At 40.1% G+C, this 24,146-nt stretch overlaps 1 protein-coding gene across 2 annotated transcripts in view; it reads right to left on the bottom strand.

Moving 5' to 3' along the window:
• uchl5 (ubiquitin carboxyl-terminal hydrolase L5) overlaps positions 1-21,803 on the bottom strand; it is a 35,049-nt gene extending 13,246 nt beyond the window's left edge. Inside the window, exons 1-6 of one of the 2 annotated variants that reach the window (XM_073063523.1) lie at positions 21,615-21,803; positions 20,657-20,720; positions 14,409-14,514; positions 6,448-6,573; positions 3,622-3,683; positions 3,409-3,539 (exon numbers count right to left, since the gene is read on the bottom strand). In XM_073063523.1, coding sequence (XP_072919624.1) covers positions 3,409-3,539; positions 3,622-3,683; positions 6,448-6,573; positions 14,409-14,514; positions 20,657-20,720; positions 21,615-21,717 — 592 coding nt within the window. In that variant the 5' untranslated portion in view covers positions 21,718-21,803. The remainder of the gene's footprint in view (positions 1-3,408; positions 3,540-3,621; positions 3,684-6,447; positions 6,574-14,408; positions 14,515-20,656; positions 20,721-21,614) is intronic. The other variant, XM_073063522.1, reaches the window with a different exon arrangement.
• Positions 21,804-24,146: the final 2,343 nt, after the last annotated feature.

The raw sequence follows: 24,146 nt of genomic DNA, 5'->3' as shown, positions 1-24,146 counted from the left end.
AAGCGAACAGAACTGAACACAATATTCCAAGTGTGATCTAACCAGTTTTATAGACCTGCAGCAATACTTCATGGCTCCTGAACTCAATCCCATGACTAATGAAGGCCAACATACCATAAACCTTCTTAGCTACCCTATCAACTAGCTTGGGAACGTTGAGGGATCTATGGGCTTGGACCCCAAGATCCCTCTGTTCCTTCAGACTAAGAATTCTGCCATTAACCTTGTACTCTGCCTTTGTTCATCCTTCTAAAGTGAATCACTCATACTTTTCTGGATTAAACTCAACTGCCACTTCTCCGCCCAGTTCTGCATTCTGCCAATGTCCCTCGTAACCTAGGACAACCTTCTGCATTACCCACACTATCACCAACTTTCATGTCATCTGCAAATTTACTAACACATCCTTCCACTTCCTCATCCAAGTCATTTATAATCCCTGCGAAACACCACAAGTCACCAACCTCCAGGCAGAATACGTTCAATCTGCTATCACACTTTGCATACTGTGGGCCAGCCAACTTAGATTCCGTGCAAACACGAGGAAATCTGCAGATGCTAGAAATTCAAACAACACACACAAAATGCTGGTGGAACACAGCAGGCCAGGCAGCATCTATAAGGAGAAGCACTGTCCTGCACATGGGGTAAGAAGGGGAGGAGGGGCATTAACGGAAAATACTACTGTCCATTAACTTCTGTTAATGCCCCTCCTCCCCTTCTTACCCCATCCCTGACATATTTAGTGGTTTGTTTTTTCTCTCTCTCTTCCCATCACTCTGCCTGTTCTCCATCTCCCTCTGGTGCTTCCCCCCCCCCCCTTTCTTTCTCCCAAGGCCTCCTGTCCCATGATCCTTTCCCTTCTCCAGCTCTGTATCACTTTCGCCAATCACCTTTCCAGCTCTTAGCTTCATCCCACCCTCTCCGGTCTTCTCCTATTGTTACGAGTGATGAATAGACCTGATGGACAATGGGGTACAGAGTTAACCATTCCCCTCCTAAGAAACACGAACTATTACTGTTGCTATGCTGACCATAAGAAAGAGAGACGGAAAAACAAGCAAGAACATCGGCGACAGATAAGAGAGAGGGGGAAATTGCTGATTAACCGTACTGTGACTCCTTTTTGAATTATTTACTGTTTCGCTGCAAGGACAATAGTTTGCTCATAAACATTCCTCAGTGGACTGAAGGAGTGGCCTTATTTGATGGACACAGTCATTCAGGAGTGATGGATAGCGGAGTCCCCGTGAGTAGGGATAAAAGACAGGTCTGGAGAGACACCCTCCAGACACGCCAGTGGACACTGATTGAGTGTTGGAACCCACAAGAAAGGTGGGGGCTTCCGAGACCGAACTAGGAGGTCGGTCATTAAGGCGATCAGTGTTAATGCAGGGCCGGTGGGAACTTGTGTGTGTGTCCACTCATGCCAGAGTGACGAGTCCACCATAGAAGAACGGTCTAGCAGAAGGACGGAGAGGTCATAAATGAATGACTCTGATACGACGGATTAAGAAAGCAAAGGAAGGTTTGCCTGACTGTAGCTGTTACATCTCGCTCGCTCTCTCTCTCTCTCCAACGATTACAACAACTATATCTACATCAGCACTCATGAACTGAACTGAACTTTATACTTTTCTATGACAATTTATTTACCCCTAGACATCGATAGAGCTTGTTTATTATTGATTATTATTATTCCTACATTTTTAGGTTTATTACTGCTAACTGGTTTTATATGTATATTTGCATTATTGATATGATTTTGCTTATTTTTATTAATAAACACCTTTAGTCTGGTACCACCAGACTCCAACGAATTCTTCTTTCTCTGCTGCTTAGACACTCAGTTACGGGGTACGTAACACTATCATTTTGCATTTCAAATCTCTTACTATCTTTCCTTTCAGTTAGTCCTGACGAAGGGTCTCGGCCCGAAACGTTGACAGTGCTTCTCCTTATAGATGCTGCCTGGCCTGCTGGGTTCCACCAGCATTTTGTGTGTGTTGTTTAGATTCCATTCAGCCAAGTTCCCGTAGATCCCATCCCTACTGACTTCATGAACGAGCCCATCATGTGGACCTTGTTGAATGCCTTACTAAATTAATGGTCAGCTTTCCTAACCACCAACTCAACCTGTAAGCTCATCTTTATGGAATCCTGCAGAAGGATTCCAAAGTACCTTTGCATCTCTGAGTTTTGAATTTTCTCCTCACCTAGAAAACTGTCCACACCTTTATTCCTTCTACCAAAGTCTATGACCATACACTTCCCTACACTATATTTCATCTTTCACTAATTTGGCCATTCTCCGAATCTATCTAGGTCCTTCTGCAGATTCCCTGCTTCCTCAACAATTCTTGCCCCTCCACCTATCTTTGTATAGGACACAAAACCATCAATTCCATCATTCAAATTATTCACATATAACATAAAAAGCAGTCCCAACACTGACCCCAGTAGTACACCACTAGTCACTGGGGGCCAACCAAAAAAGGCCGCTTTTATTCCTACTCTAAGTGACTGCACTTTTGGAGATGTAGGCAATATGGAGACAAAATATTTTTTGTCTAATTTTGTCTAAAATTGATCTAATTTAGAATTAGAAAATCTAACAGCCTTCTTATAATTTTACAAGTAATCCTGAACACAGAGAAATGTTAGTAAATTTATTAGGGGTGGAGACAGATTATATACATGCAGAATTTTAATTTTCCCTACCTTTTATATCAATGCCTAACTAAGCAATGCCACAGTCTCTGAACTTCGAAGTTACATGTTAATAACAGAATTAAAATCAACTGTGAGCCCTTCTGACTGACATTTACTGCCCCTTCCAAAATCAAATCATGCTGAAAATACATTGTCAGAGATGGCATCTTTAAGTTGAGTCATGAAACTGAGGCCTATGCCTTCCTAGAGAGGCAAAAGAAAATCTCTCAGGTCAGATGGGCTACATATGTTAGGACCAATGATCAACCATCAATCAAAACTATTAAAAAAGATTATGTGGTTACTCTCCCATTATCTAGAGAATATATTTCAAACATTATTTACTGTGAAACTTATATAGTGAAAAGGACAAACCAAAATCCATTTCCTTTCCAACTCTAAACCAATATATGAAGAATGCCTACTGGATACCATGGGACTGTTCTGAAATGATGTTCCAACAACCAGCATTATTTTCAGCAAGGAAGAAATAGTTGGGAGAACTAAATAAAATAAATTTATTTAATTGGAAAGCTAAATAACTAACTACATCTCATGCACAAAAAATTAAAAATTACATAATTTTAAGTGCTATTCATAGCTTAAAAAAACACATTATCAGAAATATCCATTTCAATTTGACTTTATGACAATACATGGCAAATAGCTCCAGTCAAACACGAGAACCATTATTACCCAAGTCGATTGGCCCTTCCCTCAATCCATCCAGTTCATATAATCTTCCATGGACGGGAAAGTAACTGACAAAATGGAATGCATCTTCCTCCTTTCCTGCAGTCTTGGCATCAAATTCAAACATCTGCTGCCTGGGAAGAAAAGTACCAGAATAGGTTCAGAGGAACTTTGGACAAAACTGGTGAGAAAACAAGTGATGTAGAGATTTCATACCTGGCAAAGCCATTGTGAACCTGCCGAATGACTTCAGAGTTGCTCAGAGCCAAACCTTTCATCTGTTATAAAGATTAAAATCAATCAATCCAAGGACTGCTTTATTTGTACATTACCATGTTAAATCAAGGATTTGTGTACATGTTCACCGCTCCCCAATCCCACCAACATGCTTGCCTGAAATATTCTGAATTACAAATAAACACAAAATGATGATTTGTATTCTAAAAGAATAATCTGCAAAAAAAGCAAGATGAATAAAAAGAAGCAAAACAAATGTGACCATTTTCTGAATCTTTATACATGTATTTCGCACTTAATTCAGTGGGACACTCTCTCTCTCGCTAGCTCCAGGAACCATAAAAAATTCCATCTAAATAAGACATCGTTGCCTGCATGCTCAGGTCTGCACCAAATAAAGTGAAAATGACTGACCCAATTTACTGATCAATTCCCTCCAACATCACAACCAAAATAACCAAAACAACTTCAACAATGAACCTAGAATTCTATGGTTCCATAATAGGTTACATGACTTCTTCAGATGACTAAAGAAATTTCACAAATCCCCGTTAACCCTTACCAATTTTTATTGATGCACTATAGAAAGCATTCTGTCTGGATTACTAACAGCTTCACATGGCAACTGCTCTGCACGAGACCACAAAAAAAAAGCAGAGTTGTGGGCACAGCTCAGTACATTACGAGAAGAAGCCTCTTTTAAGGATTCTACACTTCTTGATGCTTCAGTGAAGTAGCCAACATAATCAAATATCCAATCCATCTCAAACATTCTCCCTTCTCCCCTCTCCCATCAGGCTGAAGATACAGAAGCCTGCAAACATGTATCATCAGGGAGGACAGCATTTTATCCCACTGTTAACTGTCTCTGACAATAATGTAGACTCTTGACTTCACAATCTACTTGCTATGATCTTGTACTGTTTACCTGCACTGCACTTCCTCAGTAGCTTTTAAGTTTTATACTGCATTGTTATAGTTTTTTTGTTATCTTCCTCAGTGCGATGGGTAATGATTTGATTTGAATGAACAGTAAGCATGACAAGCTTTTCACTACACCTGACAAAAATAAACCTATACCGATGTTCCTTTTTGTTGCTTCGTTTGTATTTCCAAATACAGTCAAACTCCAACAATTTAGCACTCTCGGGACATCGGGCAGCTTTGGCAGAGTTTCCAGACTCTTAGATAGCACCATTAACACATCAACTGAATTTTAAGTAACGCACACTGTTCACACTGTGTCTACACACACAAGTGCTGTAGGACCTCAGCACATCAGCAGCATCTATGAAAATGAATAAACAGTTGACATTTTGGGCTGAGACCCTTCTTCAGGACTAAAAAGGGGGAAAATGCCAGAATAAAAAGGTGGGGGGAGGGGAAGAAGGATAGCTAAAAGGTGATAGGTGAAGTCAGGTGGGTTGGAAAGATAAAGGGCTGGAGAAGAAGGAATCCAATAGGAGAGTGAAACATTGGAGAAAGGGGACCTAGGAAGAAGTGATAGGCAGATAAGAAGATATTACAGACCAAAATGGGGAACAGAAAAAGGGAGGAGGAGTTTTTCCTTTATCAGAAGGAGACATCAATGTTCATGCCATCAGTTTGGAGGCTAACCAGACATAAGGTGTTGCTCTTCCACCAAGTGTGGCATCATTGTGGCACAAGAGGGGGCCATGGACCAACATGTCAGAACGGGAATCGGAATTAAAATGTTTGGCTGCCAGCAAGTTACACTTTAGGGAGATGGAGTGGAGTAGATGAAGCGGCCCCCCAATTTACAACGTGTCCACCAATGTAGAGGAGGATGCATCAGGAGCACTGGACACAATAGATGACCCCAGCAGATTCACAGGTGAAGTGTTGCCTCACCTGGAAGGACTGTTTGGGACCCTGAATGGAGGTAAGGAAGCAGGTGAATGGGCAGGTGTAGCACTTAGGACGTTTGCAAGGGCAAGGGAATCACAGAAGAAACGATCCCTTCAGAAAGCAGAGGGGTGGAAAAGAAATGTACATTGTTAGGATCTCTTTGGAGATGGCAGAAGATGCAGAAGATGATGTGTTGAATGCGGAGGTTGTGTGGTGGTAGGCAAGAACAAGAAACTATCACTGTTAAGGCAGCAGGAAGGCAGTCTGAGCGTGTTTGTTCAGGAAATGGAGGAGATGCAGGTGAGGGCTGCATCAACAGTGGAGGAAGGGAAACCCCGTTTTTGAAGGTGGTGGCCATCTCTGATGTCCTGGAAAGGAAAGCCACATCCTGGGAGCAGATGTGGCGGAGACGAAGGAAATGAGAAAAGGGAATAGTATTTTTACAGGAGATAGAGTAGAGAGAGGTTTAGTCGAGATAACTGTGGGAATTGGTACATTTATAAAAGATGTTCATTGAGCTTGTCTCCAGAGATGGAGACAGAGAGATCAAAAAAGGGGGTGGAGGTGTCAGAAATGGACCGAATGAATTTAGGGGCAGGGTGGAAGTTAGAGGCAAAACTGATGAAATTGATTAGTTCTGCATGAGTGCATGAAGCAGCACCAATGCAGCTGTCAATGTAGCAGATTTTTAAGTACCTTTTTTTCTCCCAGAGTTTACTAAATCTCAGAGAATGACATGAATTTAAAGGGAGCACAAAGAAAAGAAAGAGATGAGCCAGGAGCTGACCCATTGAGATTCCTAAATAATCAGATAGCAGATAACTGGGGTTTGGCTGAACATGAAAGATGTTTTATGGATGGACCAACTATGTTCCAATTACTGGAGTAAAGCATGCTGCACACAAAGAAATTGAGGATTCATTTGGGGATACTTACCGCAGCATCAAAACTTTGTGAGAATTCTTTAAATTCCCCAAGAGTCTCCCCCAGTTCTACATCTGGGTGAATACAGTTCAGTAACACACTGATAATAGCCTGAGTTGCACAGGCATTATTGATAACCTGGAGAGGGAAAACAAAGAGAAAAGTAATCAGAGAGAGAGAGAGAGAGAGAGAGAGAGAGAGTGAGAGCGAGAAGATTCCTTACATGTTCTTGCATCAAAATCAATCATAGAAAAAAAACTATGTCCACAAAGACATTAATATTAAATTGCTTCTAATCCTTGAATTAGAAAGACTAGAAAATAAAACATGTTTATTAGCTCACTTACTTTTCTAATCAAGGAACTAAACACACAGATTAAGTTTTAACATGTCTTCCTTTCTTTTCTAATTCAAAATTCAAAGTAAATTAATTACTATAGCACATATATATCACAACACAGTATCATGAGATACAATTTCTTGTGGGCATTCTCAGTAAATACAAAATAATGTGATAGAATCAAGATAAAGTGCACACAAAGACTGACCAATAACCAATATGCAAAAGACATTGTGCAAATGCAAAACCAAAGAAAAATATAAAGTGTAAAAATGAAAACACAAATCGTAGAGTCCTTAAAAGTGAGTCCATAGATTGTGGAATCAGTTCAGTGTTGGGATGAATAAAGATATCTCCTGTTTTAATATCTTCATGGAGATCAACCTATTTAATTTGCATATTGATTTATTCGCCAAAAGACCCCATCTTACCTTCTTCATCTAATATTTTTAATTAATCCAGAAAATGCTGGTAACATTCAAGTTACACTGCATCTGTGGAAAATGAAATGGAGTTAACAATTCAAGTCAAAGATCCTTCATCAGCAACTTGTCTTCTTTCCTTTGCAGTTCTGATGGAGGGGCTCTGAAATGTTTAACTCTCCCTTTCTATAGCTGCAGTCTGACCTGTCTTTCCAGCATATTCTGTTTTTAAATCAGATTTACAGCATCTCCTGCTTTGATTCCTGTTAACATATCCTTTCATCCCATTCCTTTCTCCATTGATTTTAAAAGCAAGCTTCACCAGAAATACGGGGCTGAGCATCTTAACACTCCTTGCAGTTAAATTCTGCATTCCAATCAATATCCAGGTAATTAAGTTTATTTTAATTTATTCACTGTCCAGAGTGCTGATGATAGCCAGAAGTGAAAATGTTTTCTCTATGGCGCCACAATCTAATCCTTTCACAATATGAAAACTTCAGCTTAAGTTACTAATTAAATAATCTGATAATATTTATAGTATTTAGTATGCTGTGTAAAAAAAAATTACATAGTCTATATTTACTTGTTCAACACTACTGCAATTTCACTATATGAGAATTCATACGATTTTATACAAGGATTCACAGACTTGTAGAACACAGATGGCAGACTCCTGCTCCACTGATCCTGCACCATCTCTTTCAAAGAACAATCCAGTTAGTTTCCTTCCCTGCCTCTTCATTGAATAAATTTATGGAGATATGGAATCTCCAGGTTACACACTGAAAGCGTAGTGCAAACACTAAGCATTTGTTGGCTACAAATCTCTTTCTTCTGTTATGAAGGATGAACAACTCTGATGGGCAGAAGGGTACAGAGTTGCCCATAATCCCCCCCCCCCGGGAAAATCACAAACTGTTACTGTTACCACGCTGCTAATGAGAGAGAAGAGAGACAAAGGGAAAAACATACTGGGACTGGAACATTTGCTTCAGATAAGGGAGAGATAACACCGGGAGAGAGAGACTTGTTGTTCCACCATATTATGACTCCTGAAAGACTTATGGCTCCGGAGAGGGCTGTTTACTTGGTACCATTCTGTTCATTAAAATTCCTCAGTGGACAGCCGGAGTGGGCTAGTTTGATGGACTAATAAGTGTTGGAACCCACGAGAAGGTGTGGGGCATCGGAGACCGAACGAAGGATCGGTTAATTTTAACTCACAGTGTTTATAGCAAGGCCGGTGGGGGCTTGTGTATGTGTCCACCCTTGCCTGGGTGACGAGTCCACCATAGAAGAACGGTCTAGCTAAATGCGAGAGGGGTCATACCTGAATGGCCACAACAACACATCGACAGATCAAGAACGTAAAGGAAGGTTTAACTGACTGTAGCTGTCACTGTTTGCTCGCCCTCTCTCTCTCTCTTTCTCCCTCCAATGGTTACAACAAAAGAACCAACAACTACCTCAGCCTACATGAACTGAACTGAACTTCATTCTTTCCCATGGTAATTCATTATCCCCTAGACAATGATAGAGCTTGTTTATTATTGATTATTATTATACCCACACTTTTAGGTTTAGCATTGTTAACGTGTATTATCTGTATATTTGCATTGTTGATATTGATTTGTATATTTTACTAATAAACATTGTTTTGAAAATAGTACTAGACGCCAACGGGTACTTCTATCTTTGCTGGTAAGACATCCAGTTACGGGGTACATAACACTTCATCTTCCCTGATTCTTTTGTCAAATCACCTAAATCTGCACTATTTAGATATATACCCATTGGTTAATATAGGAAATAGCTTTGAGTTTTGATTTTAAAAACTATGATATTCAAAACTTAAAAGCTAAATAAAAAATAAATATAAAAAAGAGAACATCTTACAGTCTGTTAAAATATTGTTCCATTCTACAGTAATATCGTGATGAGAAGACTTAACTGTTCTATATTGTAATACAGCAAAAAACTTGTATCTAGATATTAAAAGCTATAAAAGGTATCCATAAACCTAAATATATTAACTGAAAATATCAAAATGGTCTTACTTAGAGGGAAAATATCCTGTTCAGGAAGAATTTTTCCATTGATAATCATTAAATGAAAATCGTTATCTTAACAAAATATTTATATAGTCAGCATTACAGAGGAATCAGAAAAACTGATCCCTTGATCAGAATACTGTATATAATTCTACACTTGATAGCTTGCCATAAATAGTACAGGTCATTGAAGGACAGACCTCAGAAATATCAAACTGTTCACTAAAAAATGCTATTGGTAGTTAAATCAGTAACTAGTTGCCTAGCAAAAAAAAAACCTCGAAACCCATAATTGACAACCACTGATTGTGTATATATCCACTAGTCTGATATTTATTTGCACTATTCTTACAAAGAGAAATGAGTAGGCAAATATTCTGTATTTTCCTGCTTGCAAAAAGAGACTGAATAGTGCATTACGAAACTTGTTTACTTATGTCTTTTGTCTTTGTCAGTCCTTTGGGATCAAGGAAAAATAGTGTTTGCTTCATTGTTGCGTGATGCTGAAGTGACCGAAGAGACCAATAGAGGAGCAGGGGACTCCCACAGAATAGGCAGGTGCTAGGTGGATAGCTTATAAGACAATTGCAAGTAAACAGGATTAGTAGAGTTAAGTAGTATAAGAGGTGTGAAAATGTGAACCAAAGCTACTATTACTTCAAGATGTAGATGGGATATCTGTGTGCCTCCAATACATGTCCTTCACCTTCTCAACATCATCCTGAAGGCTCTTTCTCCACTTCACCCAGTTATGTCCACCGTTTCCAAGAGTTGGAGAGAAGTAGCATTGCTCCAAGGGGGTTTTGAATCTTTTCCTCAGTTTACCTGGCACTTCTTTGCATGAGCAAGATAGGAATTAAGTGTCTCTTAAGAAGCTGGGTGTCAAAACAATCTGGCCTGCCCAATATAGTTCATTAATATATCTAGGGTCATTATCCTGGGGACGTTGACAGGGAGAAGCACTGACAATGATGTGCTTTTCTTTCCAGTGTATTTGAAGTACTTGGTGGAGACATTATTAGTGTCTTTTTCCCCAGTACCTATGGGAACTATGGGGACCAGATGCCTGTTACCTATGCAAGTCCACACCTTAGAGGCATTTTGGAAGAGAAGGATCACTAATGCCCAATACATCACAAGTTTTGTATAAGATCAAAGTTCCTGATGTTTAGACGATCTTAAGTGATCAATGGCTGTGCTAGGAGACTGAAAGCTGTGATAAATTTCACCACTGTTATCTATTTTCATTAAGAAGTGGCTCCCAAGATACGGGAAGCATCTCCTTTTCAAGCACCTCTTCAAGAACCTTTATTGTTCCCAAAGATATGGCATCAGCTAACTCCTGTTCTATTTTACACATATATTCTGTCACCATCTTAAGTTCACTGATAATCTTCTGATCTACTCATCAAAGGTTACAGGGTGAGGACAAGGGAATAGGGTTGAGAGGGATAATAATTGCGGGTGCCACGGTAGTGTAGAGGCTAGCGCAGTACTATTACAAGAACACCCCGGATGTTCTGAGATTCCTCTGGAGAAACATGAGGGTTGCATGGGAAAAGCAAGTTATCCCCAAAGCCTGGAGAAGAGCGGGGGGAGTTCTGATCCCAAAAGAAAAGAATTCGTCCACCATTGAACAGTTTCGCCAAATAAACCTTCTGAACATAGAAGGCAAGATCTTTTTCAGCGTGTTGGCACAAAGACTAACAAAATATCTGAAACAAAACCATTTCATTGACACATCAATCCAAAAGGCTGGCATAGCAGGCTTCTCGGGATGCCTTGAACATACCAGCGTCATATAGCATCAAATCCAGACAGCTAAGGAAGAAGGATCTGCATGTCTTGTCCCTCAACCTGGCCAACGCCTATGGATCAGTTCCTCATTCCCTGCTGTGGACTGCTTTTGAATTCTTTCAGGTGCCTGCAACAATAACAAATCTGGTAAAACACTACTTCCAGGATCTGCAAGTTTGTCTCACAACATCAGACTTCACCACAGCTCGGCAACCACTGGAAGTAGGCATCATGGCGGGGTGCACCATCTCCCCATTGGCCTTCACTATGGCAATGGAGCTCATTATCAGAGCCTCAAAAAGGGTTGCGGGAGGAAAACGGCTACAGTTTGGTCAAAGGTTACCAACGATACGAGCCTATATGGATGATATAATACTGACAACAACTGTCCCCTGCACCAAGAGACTTCTGCAAAAGCTTCATCAAAACATCATATGGGCGAAGATGAAGATCAAGCCCAGCAAGTGCAGAAGCATCTCCATTGTTAAAGGTCAACTCACGGATCAAAGATTTCATATTGATGGAACACCCATCCCAACTGTTTCAGGAATGCCAGTGAAGAGCTTGGGTCGATGGTATGATGCTAAGCTCAAGGACACTGAGCAGTTTAAACAACTCAAAAAGGATACCATCACATACATAGCTCACATCAACAAGACCTGGCTGCCAGGAAAACTCAAGCTGTGGTGCTTCCAGTTCAGCATACTCCCAAGACTCATGTGGCCTTTAAGAGTGTATGAAATCCCCATCAACAAGGTGGAAAAGCTCGAAAGAGTAATCAGCACACATGTGAAACAGTGGCTTGGACTTCCACAATGCTCAAGTCCTGTTGGATTGTATGGGAATGGCAAATTGGAATTACCAATTCCAAGTCTTGTGGAAGAATACAAATGCACCAAAGCAAGGTTGGTCATTACCCTCACTGAATCTGAAGATACTGTTATTCGAACAGCGGCCCCCCGTGTGGCAACAGGGAGGAAGTGGACCCCATCTGAAGCTGTTCAGAGTGCTAGGTCTGCTCTTCACTTCAGGGGTGTGGTTGGCCAAGTCCAACATGGGAGAGCCGGTCTCAGGCTCGTCCCAAAGGCTCCTCAATGGCACAAGGTACAGCAGTGCAGAAGAGACAGCTCGTGGTGGAAGAGGTGAGGAGACAGGAGGAGGCAAAGTGACACGCCAGAGCCGTTTCAGTGGCCAAGCAGGGCCAATGGACTAATTGGGAGCCGGGAAAAGAGGAAACTCAGCTGGCGTGACATCTGGGAAATGGAGGGATCTCTGCTAAGTTTTGTCATCAGAGCCACTTATGACCTCCTACCAACACCTCAAAATCTGAACCAGTGGTGGGGAGAAGACCCCACTTGCTCTCTTTGTCAAGCACCTGGATCACTAAGGCACATTTTAACAGGATGCACCATGAGCCTCAGCCAGGAGTGGTATACTTGGCAGCATAACCAAGTTCTCAGACAGCTGGCATCAATCTTGGAACAGAGGCAAACCACTGTAAACCCTCTCCCACAAACATTGGCAGGAAATGTCCACATTACACAATTTGTACCAGCAGGCCGACCTCCAGAGCACCAATTAACATCAAAGGATATAAGCATTCTGCATGTTGCTCAGGATTAGAAAATGGACGTGGACTTGAAGAAAAAGCTTTTGTTTCCCCCAGACATTGCGGCTACAACACTCTGGCCAGTCATAGTCCTGTGGTCCACAACAGCCAAGCTGGCATATGTTGTGGAATTGACAGTACCATGGGAAGATGGCGTTGAAGAAGCTTATGAGAGGAAAAAGACCAAGTACTCTGAACTGGCAACTGAAGCTGCTCAGAACGGCTGGAAGATCAAGATTTTCCCTGTAGAAGTGGAATGTAGGGAATTTGTTACTACATCTACGACCAGTCTATTGAAGAAGGTGGGGGTGAGGGGTGTCTCCCTCCAACAAGCAATCAAGTCCTTGTCAAACGCAGCAGAGGAAAGCAGCAATTGGATTTGAATTAAAAGGAAAGACAACAACTGGGCTGCAAGATGAATACAGGAGGGTACTGAACTGAGGGGGGTGTATGTGGGACACCAGGTAGCACCGTTCAGCCCTCTGGAGACGTCGTGGGCTTATCAACGAAACATCAAAGAAGGAGGGTGCCCACCTGATGACCCCCATGATGTAGCTACCCTCCTCGTCACCACTCCAAGCCACTGCCAACATCGAGAGTGCCGACTTTAACATTGGGATTGAAACATCAAGTCCTAGTAGCTCTTCAGCTCATAGAATTGGAGTTCAGAATTCAATCTCAGCATCCTCTGTAAGGAGTCTCTACATTCTACCCATGGAATGAGTGGGTTTCCTCCAGGTACTCCAGTTTCCTCCCTTAGCCTAAAGATGTACTGATTAGTACTTTAATTGGTTATTGTAAATTGTCCCATGATTAAGCTAGGGTTAAATCAGGAGTTGCTGGGTGGCATGTTTCAAAGGGCCAGAAGGGCCTTTTCCATTCTGTATCTCTACATACATAAATAAATGAATAATAGGATGGCGGAGCAGACTAGATGGACCAAATGATCTAATTCTGCTCCTGTGTCTTCTCTACACACTGGCCATCTTTCCTCTCCACTTTCTGTCGTGACACAGGTTTCCAAGTCAAAACATTATTAATTCCTTTTCCCACAGCAGATGTTGTTTGACCTATTGAGTTAATCTAGCAGATTATTTATTGTTCCTGTTCTATTTCACTTCCTACTATCCTTTTGCTTGTAGGCAGATCTTGAGTGAAAGCAATCCCTGTCACATTGTTGGCTTTCTGTCACACTACTTCAGCCCTTGATATCTAGCTATTGTACTTGCTAACGACAGACAAAAATAATTCGAAAGAGCACAAATCCAGAGCAAAGGTGAAATACATCTGGGGAAATATTTTCTATCAATCTGTATTTTGGAAATAAAGGTATGTGATGAAATTTTTGGTGTAATGAATCAGTGAGCTGAGAAAGCAGCAGTTGAGCTTAGCCTGTCCAGTTTTTACTTAATGTTGACTTGTCATTAGTCAGTGATATTTGCAATTCTTCTTTACAATTCTTTGTTATTTGTTTACCAATTAATAATTCTAGCTAAACCACTCAAGTGCAGTAAAACTCTGATAATCTACTTCTCTAAAATCTCAACGGTTTGGCATTTACTTCAAACTAACCAGAACCCCATTTCCTACACTTGCTTTAGATTCACTAGGGTTCACTAGAAAATTTATATAATACTGTATAAATTTTTTTAAGTGAATTTATCTCGTGTTGAATCACAAAATGACAAGTGTGCCAAATTATCATAGTTTTACCACATGTTCCAGAATTAAATGAAACAGCCTTAGTCCACCTGCTTGGCAAAGAAGATCTTCTCAAGTCTAGAATCCTGAACAATGGATCCTGCTGGTTCTTCGCCTGGCTGCCACTTGAATAGGAAGATTAGGCCATGAACTGGTCTGAAAAAGAAAGAGAACTACTGAAGCTATTACACAAGACTATGCTCAATATGGCAAGAAATATGCACACATCCTAAATATTTTAGTGCAATTTTATCATACTACTAGCTGCTAGGCAAACTGTCTAACAGATCTAGCAAACAACAATGCATATAACATTGCTGTGTGTACATTAAAAGAGTAAATTCTTGTCATCAGGTGATGCAGATTTGGAGAATTTACAATTGTGAGTAAAAGTTTGTGAATCCTTTGCATTTACCTGATATTCTGCATTAATTACTCTAAAATGTGGTCTGATCTTCATCCAAGTCACAATAAAAGGCAAACACAATCTGCCTAAACTAATAACACACAAACATTTCTACTTTCCATGTCTTTGTTGAACACATCGTTTAATCGTTCTCAACCCAGGCTGGGAAATGTGAACCCCTGTATTTAATTTAGCAGCAATTACCTCCACCAAACGTTTGCTGATCGAGTTTGCACAACGGCAAGGAGGATTTTTGGAACATTCCTCCAATCAAAACTGTTTCAGTTCATCAGTATTTCTGGAATATCTCACATAAACAGCCCTCTTCAAGTCATGCCACAGCATCTCAATTGAGTTAAGGTCTTAACTCCGACTTGGCCATTCCAAAACACAAAGCCATTCTGTTGTTGATTTACTCTTGATACCAAATTACGGTATGTTGTTGAGAATGAGGAACGTTCTTTTAGACAAAATTAAAAATCTCTGGAACAAGATTTACAGACTTCAATTTCTGAGGAAACAAAGAATGAATTTTTTAAATGGTTAATACCTCATCGTTGTGTGCCCATCACTCCCTCCTACAATTTAAAGTGGTCCATAAGGCCCATATGACTAAAGATAAGCTGTCTCATTTTTATTTGGATGTATCTCCCTATTGTGATAAATGTAACAACAGAGAGGCTTCATTAATTCATATGTTCTGGACATGCCCGAGTCGTGAAAAATACTGGAAGGAAGTATTTCAAACTTTTTCTGTACTTTTTAAAGTAAATTTTAAACCACACCCTTTGACTGCCTTATTCAGTATTGTTGGAGGGAAAGATATTATCTTGGAGGCATCTGATTTGCACATCTTGGCTTTTATTTCTCTTATAGCTAGGAGGGCATTGTTGCTTAGGTGGAAGGATGTTGCTCCGCCTACTCATGCTCAATGGCTAAGCGATGTTATGTCATGCTTAAATTTAGAGAAGATTCGTTGTTTATTTCTGAATTAAGACAAGACTTTCTAACATTGTAGGGACCTTTTTTGAATTGCTTTCAAAATTTTTGATTTGTTATCAAGTACAGATGTTGGCTAATAATGTTTTACTATATGATAAGGATTTTTTTTCCTTTTTCTTTCTTTACCAAACAGCTTTTCTTGGTAGTGGGTTTAGATTTTTTTGTATAATAAAATTATTATGTTTCAATATTACGATACAATTTACATGAATATGGGGTAATGAGACTATAAGCGTGATTCACATATATTGTAATTGATATATGATATACATCCTCCTGTACTCTGTATTCTCTTTTGTAAGAAATCAATAAAACTATTGAAAATGAAAAGATTTACTCTTGTGTTTCTGATCATGGTCTTGTTGCATCATCCAACTTCTATTAAGCATCGGGTGACAAACAGCTATGCTGACATTCTGTAAAATGTCTTGATACAATTTAGAATTCAATAGTACTTCAACGATTACAAGCTGTCCAGGCACTGAGGCACCATGATGCTCCTTCCGCCATGCTTCATAGCTGGGATGAGGTTTTGGTATTGGTGTACAGTGCTCATTTTCCTCCAAACATAGCAGTGAACATTTCTGCCAAAATGTTCAACATTTGTCACATCTGTCGACAAAACATTGTCCCAGAAGCGTTGTGGAGCACCTAAGTGGTCTTTTGTAAACTTGAGATGTGCAGCAATGTTTTTTTTTTGGTGAGCAGTGGTTTCCTCTGTGGTGTCCTTCCAGGAACAACATTCTTGTTCAGTCTTTTTATTATAGTGGACACATGAACAGAGACTCTAACAAGTTCTAATGATTTCTGCAAGTCTTTTGTTCGTACTCTTGGGTTCTTTTTTGCCTCCTTCAGCATTGCACATTGTGCTCTTAGTGTGATCTTTGAAGGACACCCACTCCTAGGGAGAATAGCAACAGTAATGAATTTTCTCCATTTCTAGACAATTTCTTACTGTGAACTGATGAACAGTCAGGTTTTAGAAATGCTTTTACAGCCTTTCTCAGCTTTATGCATCTCTATAATTCTTCTTCTAAGGTCTTCTGAAAGCTGTTTTGATTGAGGCATGGTGCACATAAGCCAATCTTTCTTGAGAAGAGCAGGCTCTATCAGTAACCTGACTTTGTGTGTCCTTTTTTTAAAAAAAATAGGGCAGGGCACCTCTACAATCCACACCTCCAATCGCATCTCATTGACTGGAACACCTGACTCCAAATAACTTTTGTAGAAGGCATTACCCCAGAGGTTCAGATACAGTACTGATAAAAAGTATTTCCCCCCCTCCCCGAAGTTTTCATATTTTATCATTTTGCAACACTAAATCACAATGGATTTAATTCAGCTTTTTTTGACAGTGATCAACAGAAACAGAAACTCGTTTCAAAGTGAAAACAAATATCTACAAATTGGTCTAAATTTATTTGTTATTAAACACTAAATTATTGATTGCATAATTACTCATGCCCTTCAAAGTCAGTATTTAGCAGACACACCTTTGGCAGTAATTACAGCCTTGAATCTTTGTGGATAGATCTCTTAACAGCTTTGCACATCTGGACACTGCCATTTTCCCCCATTCTTCTTTACAAAACTGTTCAAGCTCTGTCAGATTGCACGAGCATCATGAGCAAATTGCCCTTTTCAAGTCCAGCCACAAGTTCTCAATTGAACTGAGGTCTGGACTCTGACTTGGGCACTCCAAGACATTAATTTTGTTGTTTTAAACCATTCCTGTGTAGCTTTGGTTTTATGCTTGGAGTCATAGTCCTGCTGGAAAACAAATCTTCTCCCAAGTCGCAGTTCTCTTGCAGACTGCATCAGGTTTTCCTCCAGGATTTCCTTGTATTTTGTTGCATTCGTTATACCCTCTACCGTCACAAGACTTCCAGGGCCTGCTGCAGTGAAGCATCCCAACAGCATGATGCAGCCACTGTCATGCTTCACGGTAGGGATGGTGTGTTTTTTGGTGATGCGTAGTGTTTGACTTAGGCCGAACATAGCTTATAGTCTGATGGCAAAAAAAGCTCAATTTTGGATTCATGAGACCATAGAACTTTCTTCCAGCTGACTTCAGAGTTTCCCACATGCCTTCAGGCAAACTCGAGCTGAAATTTCATGTGAGTTTTTTTCAACAGTGGCTTTCTCTTTGCCACTCTCCCATAATGCTGTAACTGGTGAAGCACCCAGACAACAATTGTAAGCGCTGTGTCTCCCATCTCAGCCACTGAAGCTTGTACAACCTCCAGTTATCATAGGGTCTCCTGGTGGCCTCCCTCACTAATTTCCTTGTTGCACAGTCACTCAGTTTTTGAGGATGACCTGCTCCAGGCAGATATACAGCTGTACCATACTCTTTACATTTCTTGATGACGGATTTAACTGTACTCTAAGAGATATTCAGTGATTTGGAAATTTTCTTGTATCCATCTCCCGACTTGTGCTTTTCAGTAACTCTTTCATGGAGTTGCTTGGAGTGTTCTTTAGTTTTCATAGTGTAGAATATTGACTCACCAGCAATATTCCAGATACAAGTGTATTTTTACTACAATCATTTGAAACACCTTGACTGCACACAGGTCTCCAAAAACAGATCTCCATTTAACTAATTATGTGATTTCTCAAACCAATTGGCTACACCAGTGATGATGTGGTGTGCCATATTAAAGAGGTTAAATACTTATGTGATCAATTATTTTGTGATTCATACCTGTAATTAATTTAGATCACTTTGTAGAAAACTATTTTCACTTTGACACGAAACAGCCTTTTTTCTGTTGATCAGCATCAAAAAAGCCAAATTAAATTCAATGGGATTCAATGTTGTAAAATAAAACATGAAAAATTCCAAAGGAGGTGAATACTTTTTAAAGCACTGTATTTTTTGGAAACTAGAAGTACAATTGTTTGTGTGTTATTAGTTTAGGCAGACTGTGTTTGTCTATTATTGTGACTTAGATGAAGATCAAACCACATGTTATGAGTAACTAATGCAGATAATTGAAAGGGTTCACAAACTTTTTCTTGCATGTCTCACAACAATGGATGTCAACTCAGAATAAATTACATTCTTGTATTTACTGAGGTTTCAAATGTTCGAAATTTATCATGTTACCATACCAGAAATACACAGGCCTGAAATTAAGATCCATTAACTAACAGGACAGTTAAATACTAAAATACTAACAGGGCAGTTGAGTGATTTAGTTTCAGTTAAATGAATATCAAATGACAAAAATAATATGAATAGTGAATTTAAATTATCAGACTGTTGCAAAACACTCAAGAAGCAGTGTATAATGTATAATTGCTTCAACATGTAGCAGCAAGGAACACTGTAGTTACTCAAAAGAGTATTGTGAAAGTAGTTCCTAAACCTTTGAACCTTACCACTAAGGAGGATATGAGATGCAGGTCTGGGGACAACTGCTACCTCCAAACTTCCCTTAAAATCATATACCATTAATCTTTCATGGTCAATCGGTTTAAATCCTGGAACTCCTTACACAACAGCACTGAGTATACCTTCACCAGAAAAAAAGCAACTGGTTTGAGGTAGTACCCTTCTCTTAAGCAGTTACAAATTATTAACAAATACTGAACTCCACTGCAGTCTTACTCCACAAATTTTTTTTAAAATTTGCTTAGTGATATCCTACAGATCCAAAATAATGTTCAGGTAATAAAATTATTCAATTAGTGTCAATTACAAATCTTTACTCTATTAACACATCATTTTCCATTTTATACAGTAGCTCATCTTTGAAAATTATTAAATGTTTTGACAACTTATCAAGACAAGTGTTTTCAAGATCACAAAATATTAATTTGGTGGAAAAATTCTTTTTGGAAATCAAGTTAAATAGATGTCCTGTATTTTCTGCTCTTCATAACTGATAAAATTATTTCATCAAAACACTTGACAGTTTCTATCAAAGAACTCTTTAATCTTCAAGCTCCAAGAGAAGCAACTCCTGCATCTTTGAATGACACCCAACATGCCGAGGGAACTCAGCAGATCATGCAACATTCATGATGAGAAATATACAGTCGAAGTTTCAGGTTGAGACCCTTCATCAAAATCTCATGTCTCTGATTCCCTGCATCTCTTTATCTAATCTCTCTACATACTGAAGACTGTCATCCTTTGAACTACACTAGTAAATCTCTAACTTCTTTGAGGAACTGACCTAGCACTTACTTAAAAAGAAACAGTGACCAAAATTTCAGACAATAATTCACCTGGACTAACTTAACATACTATAAAAGCTTTGAGCATTTACTTGGATACTCTGCTTATATTTAAAGAGTTATTGTTTTCCTCAATTTACCCTGCCACTTTTGAAGATTCCTAAGCAAACATCCTTTGATCCTTTCCAACCCAATTAAAAATGCTATATTCCCCTTCTTCCTTGTGTATCATCCAACACTACCAGGTTAATAAGGACCTGCCTAGTTTTCCTATCACATTGGCCTGTTTCTTTATAATTCATAACTAATCTTTTTCAATTTTTACCAAATACTTATCTCCCCTCAAAGCATCAAATTAGTACTTTTTCAGCATGAAGCTAAAACCCAAGTAAAGACAAATCAAGTTTATAATCATATGCACAAGTATGATGAGGTACAGGCCTGCAGCAGAATTACAGGCATGTATATTCAGGTAACAAATAAACATGAATTATACAAAAATTATACAAGACAGTGGGGGGGGGGGGAATAGACTATGCTAAAACAAGACACAGCAAAACCCCATGAAACAAGTCCATAACAGTGCAAGAGGTAGTCTGTCATGTTCCACTGCTGAATGTAGTATTAGCAGAGTGCAGATGAGCCCAAATGCAATTTTTAATTTAATGTTGATTTTAAAGTTTATTCCATCTGGTTACTTACTTTAACTTGTCAAAGTTTTCTGGTTCTAGACTCCATATTTCTTCCACCTGAACACCCTTGCATCCTGAAACATATAAATGTTATTGAACCAACTTTAAAATTTAATACACTCCCAATTGTGTGCACAAAATTTAAAAACGTATACACAACAGTCATTGTATAGCAAAAAAGAAAAAATTATGGGAAGGCATTTCCACAGAAAAGATACAAAAACGCTTAAATCAAATGGATGGTTTAAAGATGGCTGTAAATTTTTTTCTGAAAGTAGAATGCCTTAAAGTGGCCTGATCGCAACAACATTTAAGGCTTGTTTGCATTTACTCAAATTACCCTTTCCTAACTGGACCACAATATTTTGTAGCTTTGAATTCGATATGCGAGATCAGTACTCGCAACTTTAAAGCTCTGTCTTATGAAGAAATATTACACTTGTCATCTCCACAAAGACACGGTACATATGACTGAATCACAGCTCCTAAATGTTGACGACACAAGAGACCGCAGAAGCATAATCTGAAACAAAACGAACCGATGGAGGAACTCAACGAGTCGAGCAGTTATCTGCAAAGGGAACAGAATTGTCGGTGGTTATGCGCCGAGACCCTGCATAAGGGGTTGAAGCGTCGATCATTCCGACCCCTGATCCCCGTAAAGTCTGCTGTTCGACCCGCTAAGTTCCTCGAACAGGTATTAGGCCTTTAACGGTCTGTTTCAAATGTTAGCAACGCTTGTGACGAAGAGTGGTCAAACTGCAACCAAAATATATGTAATAACAGGACTCCCCTGCTGTTGCTGAACCTAATGCTGTCCTTCGTCCCTTGCTTTGACAGCTTGCAATTAAGTTGCCCGCCCCGAGCTCCGATATCCAACGCGCAGGCCCCAAGCGACGGCGTGACTCCCGGCCACCCCCATCCATCCTTCCTACTCGAGACACGCGGAGGAACGGTCCCAGACGTACCGAAGCCTTTGATCAGCTCCGTAAAAACTCCGGGATCGCTCTCCATCAGACACCACTCGCCGGCGCTCCCTGCCATCTCTCCAGCGCGCCCGTCCGCGTCCATCCGCGACCCAGGCCTGGAGAAGGGCGCAAACTCTTCGAAAGCCGGACAGCCTTCCCAGCAGGCCGCACAGCTAGGCTCTGCTGCACATGCGCGCCAGGTTTCCAGGGCAACCGCCGGGCAGCTGGACTGGAGGGGGCGCCTGAGGAGTTGTACTGGAGACTGGAAGCTTGACAGCATGGCTTGTACCATTGGAGTACTGTACTTCTGGAACTCCAGGTTAAATCTCCCGCACGCAGTTGTGAGCCACCTAGCTGGACAAAACAACATTTATCAATTACAAGATCATTGTAAAAGGCAAGAAAGGTTGTTGAACTGAGTAGCATGAGACTTCCAAAATTTCAGTGACGAGAAATGGGCAGTAGTTTTTACGGTAGCAACACCACATCAAATTACCCATGTCAAACCGATAAAGAAAATTCTAAGCCAATAAAAAAAGCCAAAATTACAAAATAAAACCTTTAAGTTAAAGGTAACCCTATTCACTGCATACTGTCTGACTTTGATAACAGTTCTGCACTATAGTTTATTTAAATACCCTCATATCAACTTTGGAAGGGCAGCTGGAAGTCGAAAGATCATCAGAAAATACTGTATACACTCTTCAGGTCAGGCAGCACCTCTGATTAAAATAAACCAAGTTTCCACTTCTAGTCCCTTTGTCAGAAAGGAAATATGAGAAAATAATTTAATTTCTAATTACAAGAAAGGTGGGAGAGGAGTGGATATTACAAAGGGAATATCTATAATACGATGGGGTAAAGGTTGCAGTAGATATTATTTTTTAAAACAGCTTGATTGATTAGGTAGAGAGAAAAAAAGGGACAAGCGAAAGTTCTGAAATGTAGATCAAACATAGTGAAAAATAGAGTATCAGAAATGTGTTATTTTGTTAAAATTGAGTTCTTATGTAAACATCTACCAGATCATTTAATATCTATGAATAGCCTAAAAAAATTACAAATGGATTACCTCACAGTTCTGATACAATGAGGGAGACAAGGTTATTTGAAGTTGTTCAATTCAGTACTGAATCCTGACAGCTGCTATGTGCCAAGACAGAAGATGAGGTGCTGTTCCTGAAGGTCACATTGGATCTAACTGGAACAGTACAGAAGGTCACAGATAGATAGGTCAGAACTGAAGTAGGAAGAAGAATTAAAATGACAGGCAACCAGAAACTCAGTCACCTGTATATTGAATTGACTTTATTTCTTACATCCTTCACATACGTGAGGAGGAAAAATCATTAAGTTATGTCTCGGTCTGAATGTGCAATGTGTAAATTATAGTAATTTGTAATAAATAGTATGTACAGTAAGATACACAACAGAACAGTCAGTAGAGATTAGAAATACAGTTGTGTCAGCATGAATTAATCAGTCTGATGGCCTGGTGGAAGAAGCTGGCCCAGAGCCTGTCAGTCCTGGCTTTAATGCTGCAGTGCCTTTTTCTGGATGGTGGCTGCTGAAACAGATTGTGGTTGGGGTTATTTGGATTCCCAATAGTCCTTCACGCCCTTTTTACGCACCTGATGCTGTAAGTGTCCTGAATAGTGGGAAGTTCACATCCACAGATGCAGTGGGCTGTCCACGCCACTCTCTGCAGAGTCCTGCGATTGAGGGAAGTACAGTTCCCATACCAGGCAGTGATACAGCCAGTCAGGATGCTCTCAATTGTGGCCCTGTAAAAAGTCATTAGGATTTGGGGACTTATGCCAAACTTCTTCAAACCGTCTGAGGTGAAAAAGGCGCTTACGTGCTTTTTTGCCACACAGCCAGTATGTACAGACCAAGTGAGGTATGTGTATACCAAGGAACTTGAAACTGTTAACCCTCTCAACCCCAGATCCATTGATGTTAATAGGAGTTAGCTTATCTCCATTCCTCCTGTAGTCCACAATCAGCTCCATTGAGGGACAGGTTGTTTTCTCGACACCACTGTGTCAGGGTGATGACTTCTTCTCTGTAGGCTGCCTTATTACTATTTGAAATAAGGCCAATGAATGTAGTATCACCTTCAAATTTAATTAGCAGATTGGAGCTGTGGGTGGTGACACAATCATGGGTGTACAGAGAGTAAAGGAGGGGCTTAGGACACAGACCTGAGGGGCTCCTGTGTTGAGGGGCAGAGGTGAGGGAGCTCATTCTTACCACCTGCCAACGATCTGACAGGAAGTTCAAGATCCAGTTGCACAAGGCAGGGTGAAGACTGAGGTCTCTGAGCTTCTCATCAAGCATAGAGGGAATTGTGGTGTTGAATGCTGAACTGTAGACCAATAACAGCATTCTCACATAAGCATCCCTCCTCTCCAGATGTGTAAGGACGGGGTGTGTAGAGCTGTGGCTATTGCATCACCTGTCGATCGGATGTGTAGGTAGGCAAATTGTAGGGGGTCCAGTGTGGGTGATAACATACTGCAGATGTAGCCC

Source organism: Hemitrygon akajei, chromosome 12 (assembly GCF_048418815.1).
Source record: "Hemitrygon akajei chromosome 12, sHemAka1.3, whole genome shotgun sequence".
In the NCBI taxonomy this organism is placed as follows: domain Eukaryota; kingdom Metazoa; phylum Chordata; class Chondrichthyes; order Myliobatiformes; family Dasyatidae; genus Hemitrygon; species Hemitrygon akajei.
This window is presented reverse-complemented; position numbering and strand designations above follow the sequence as displayed.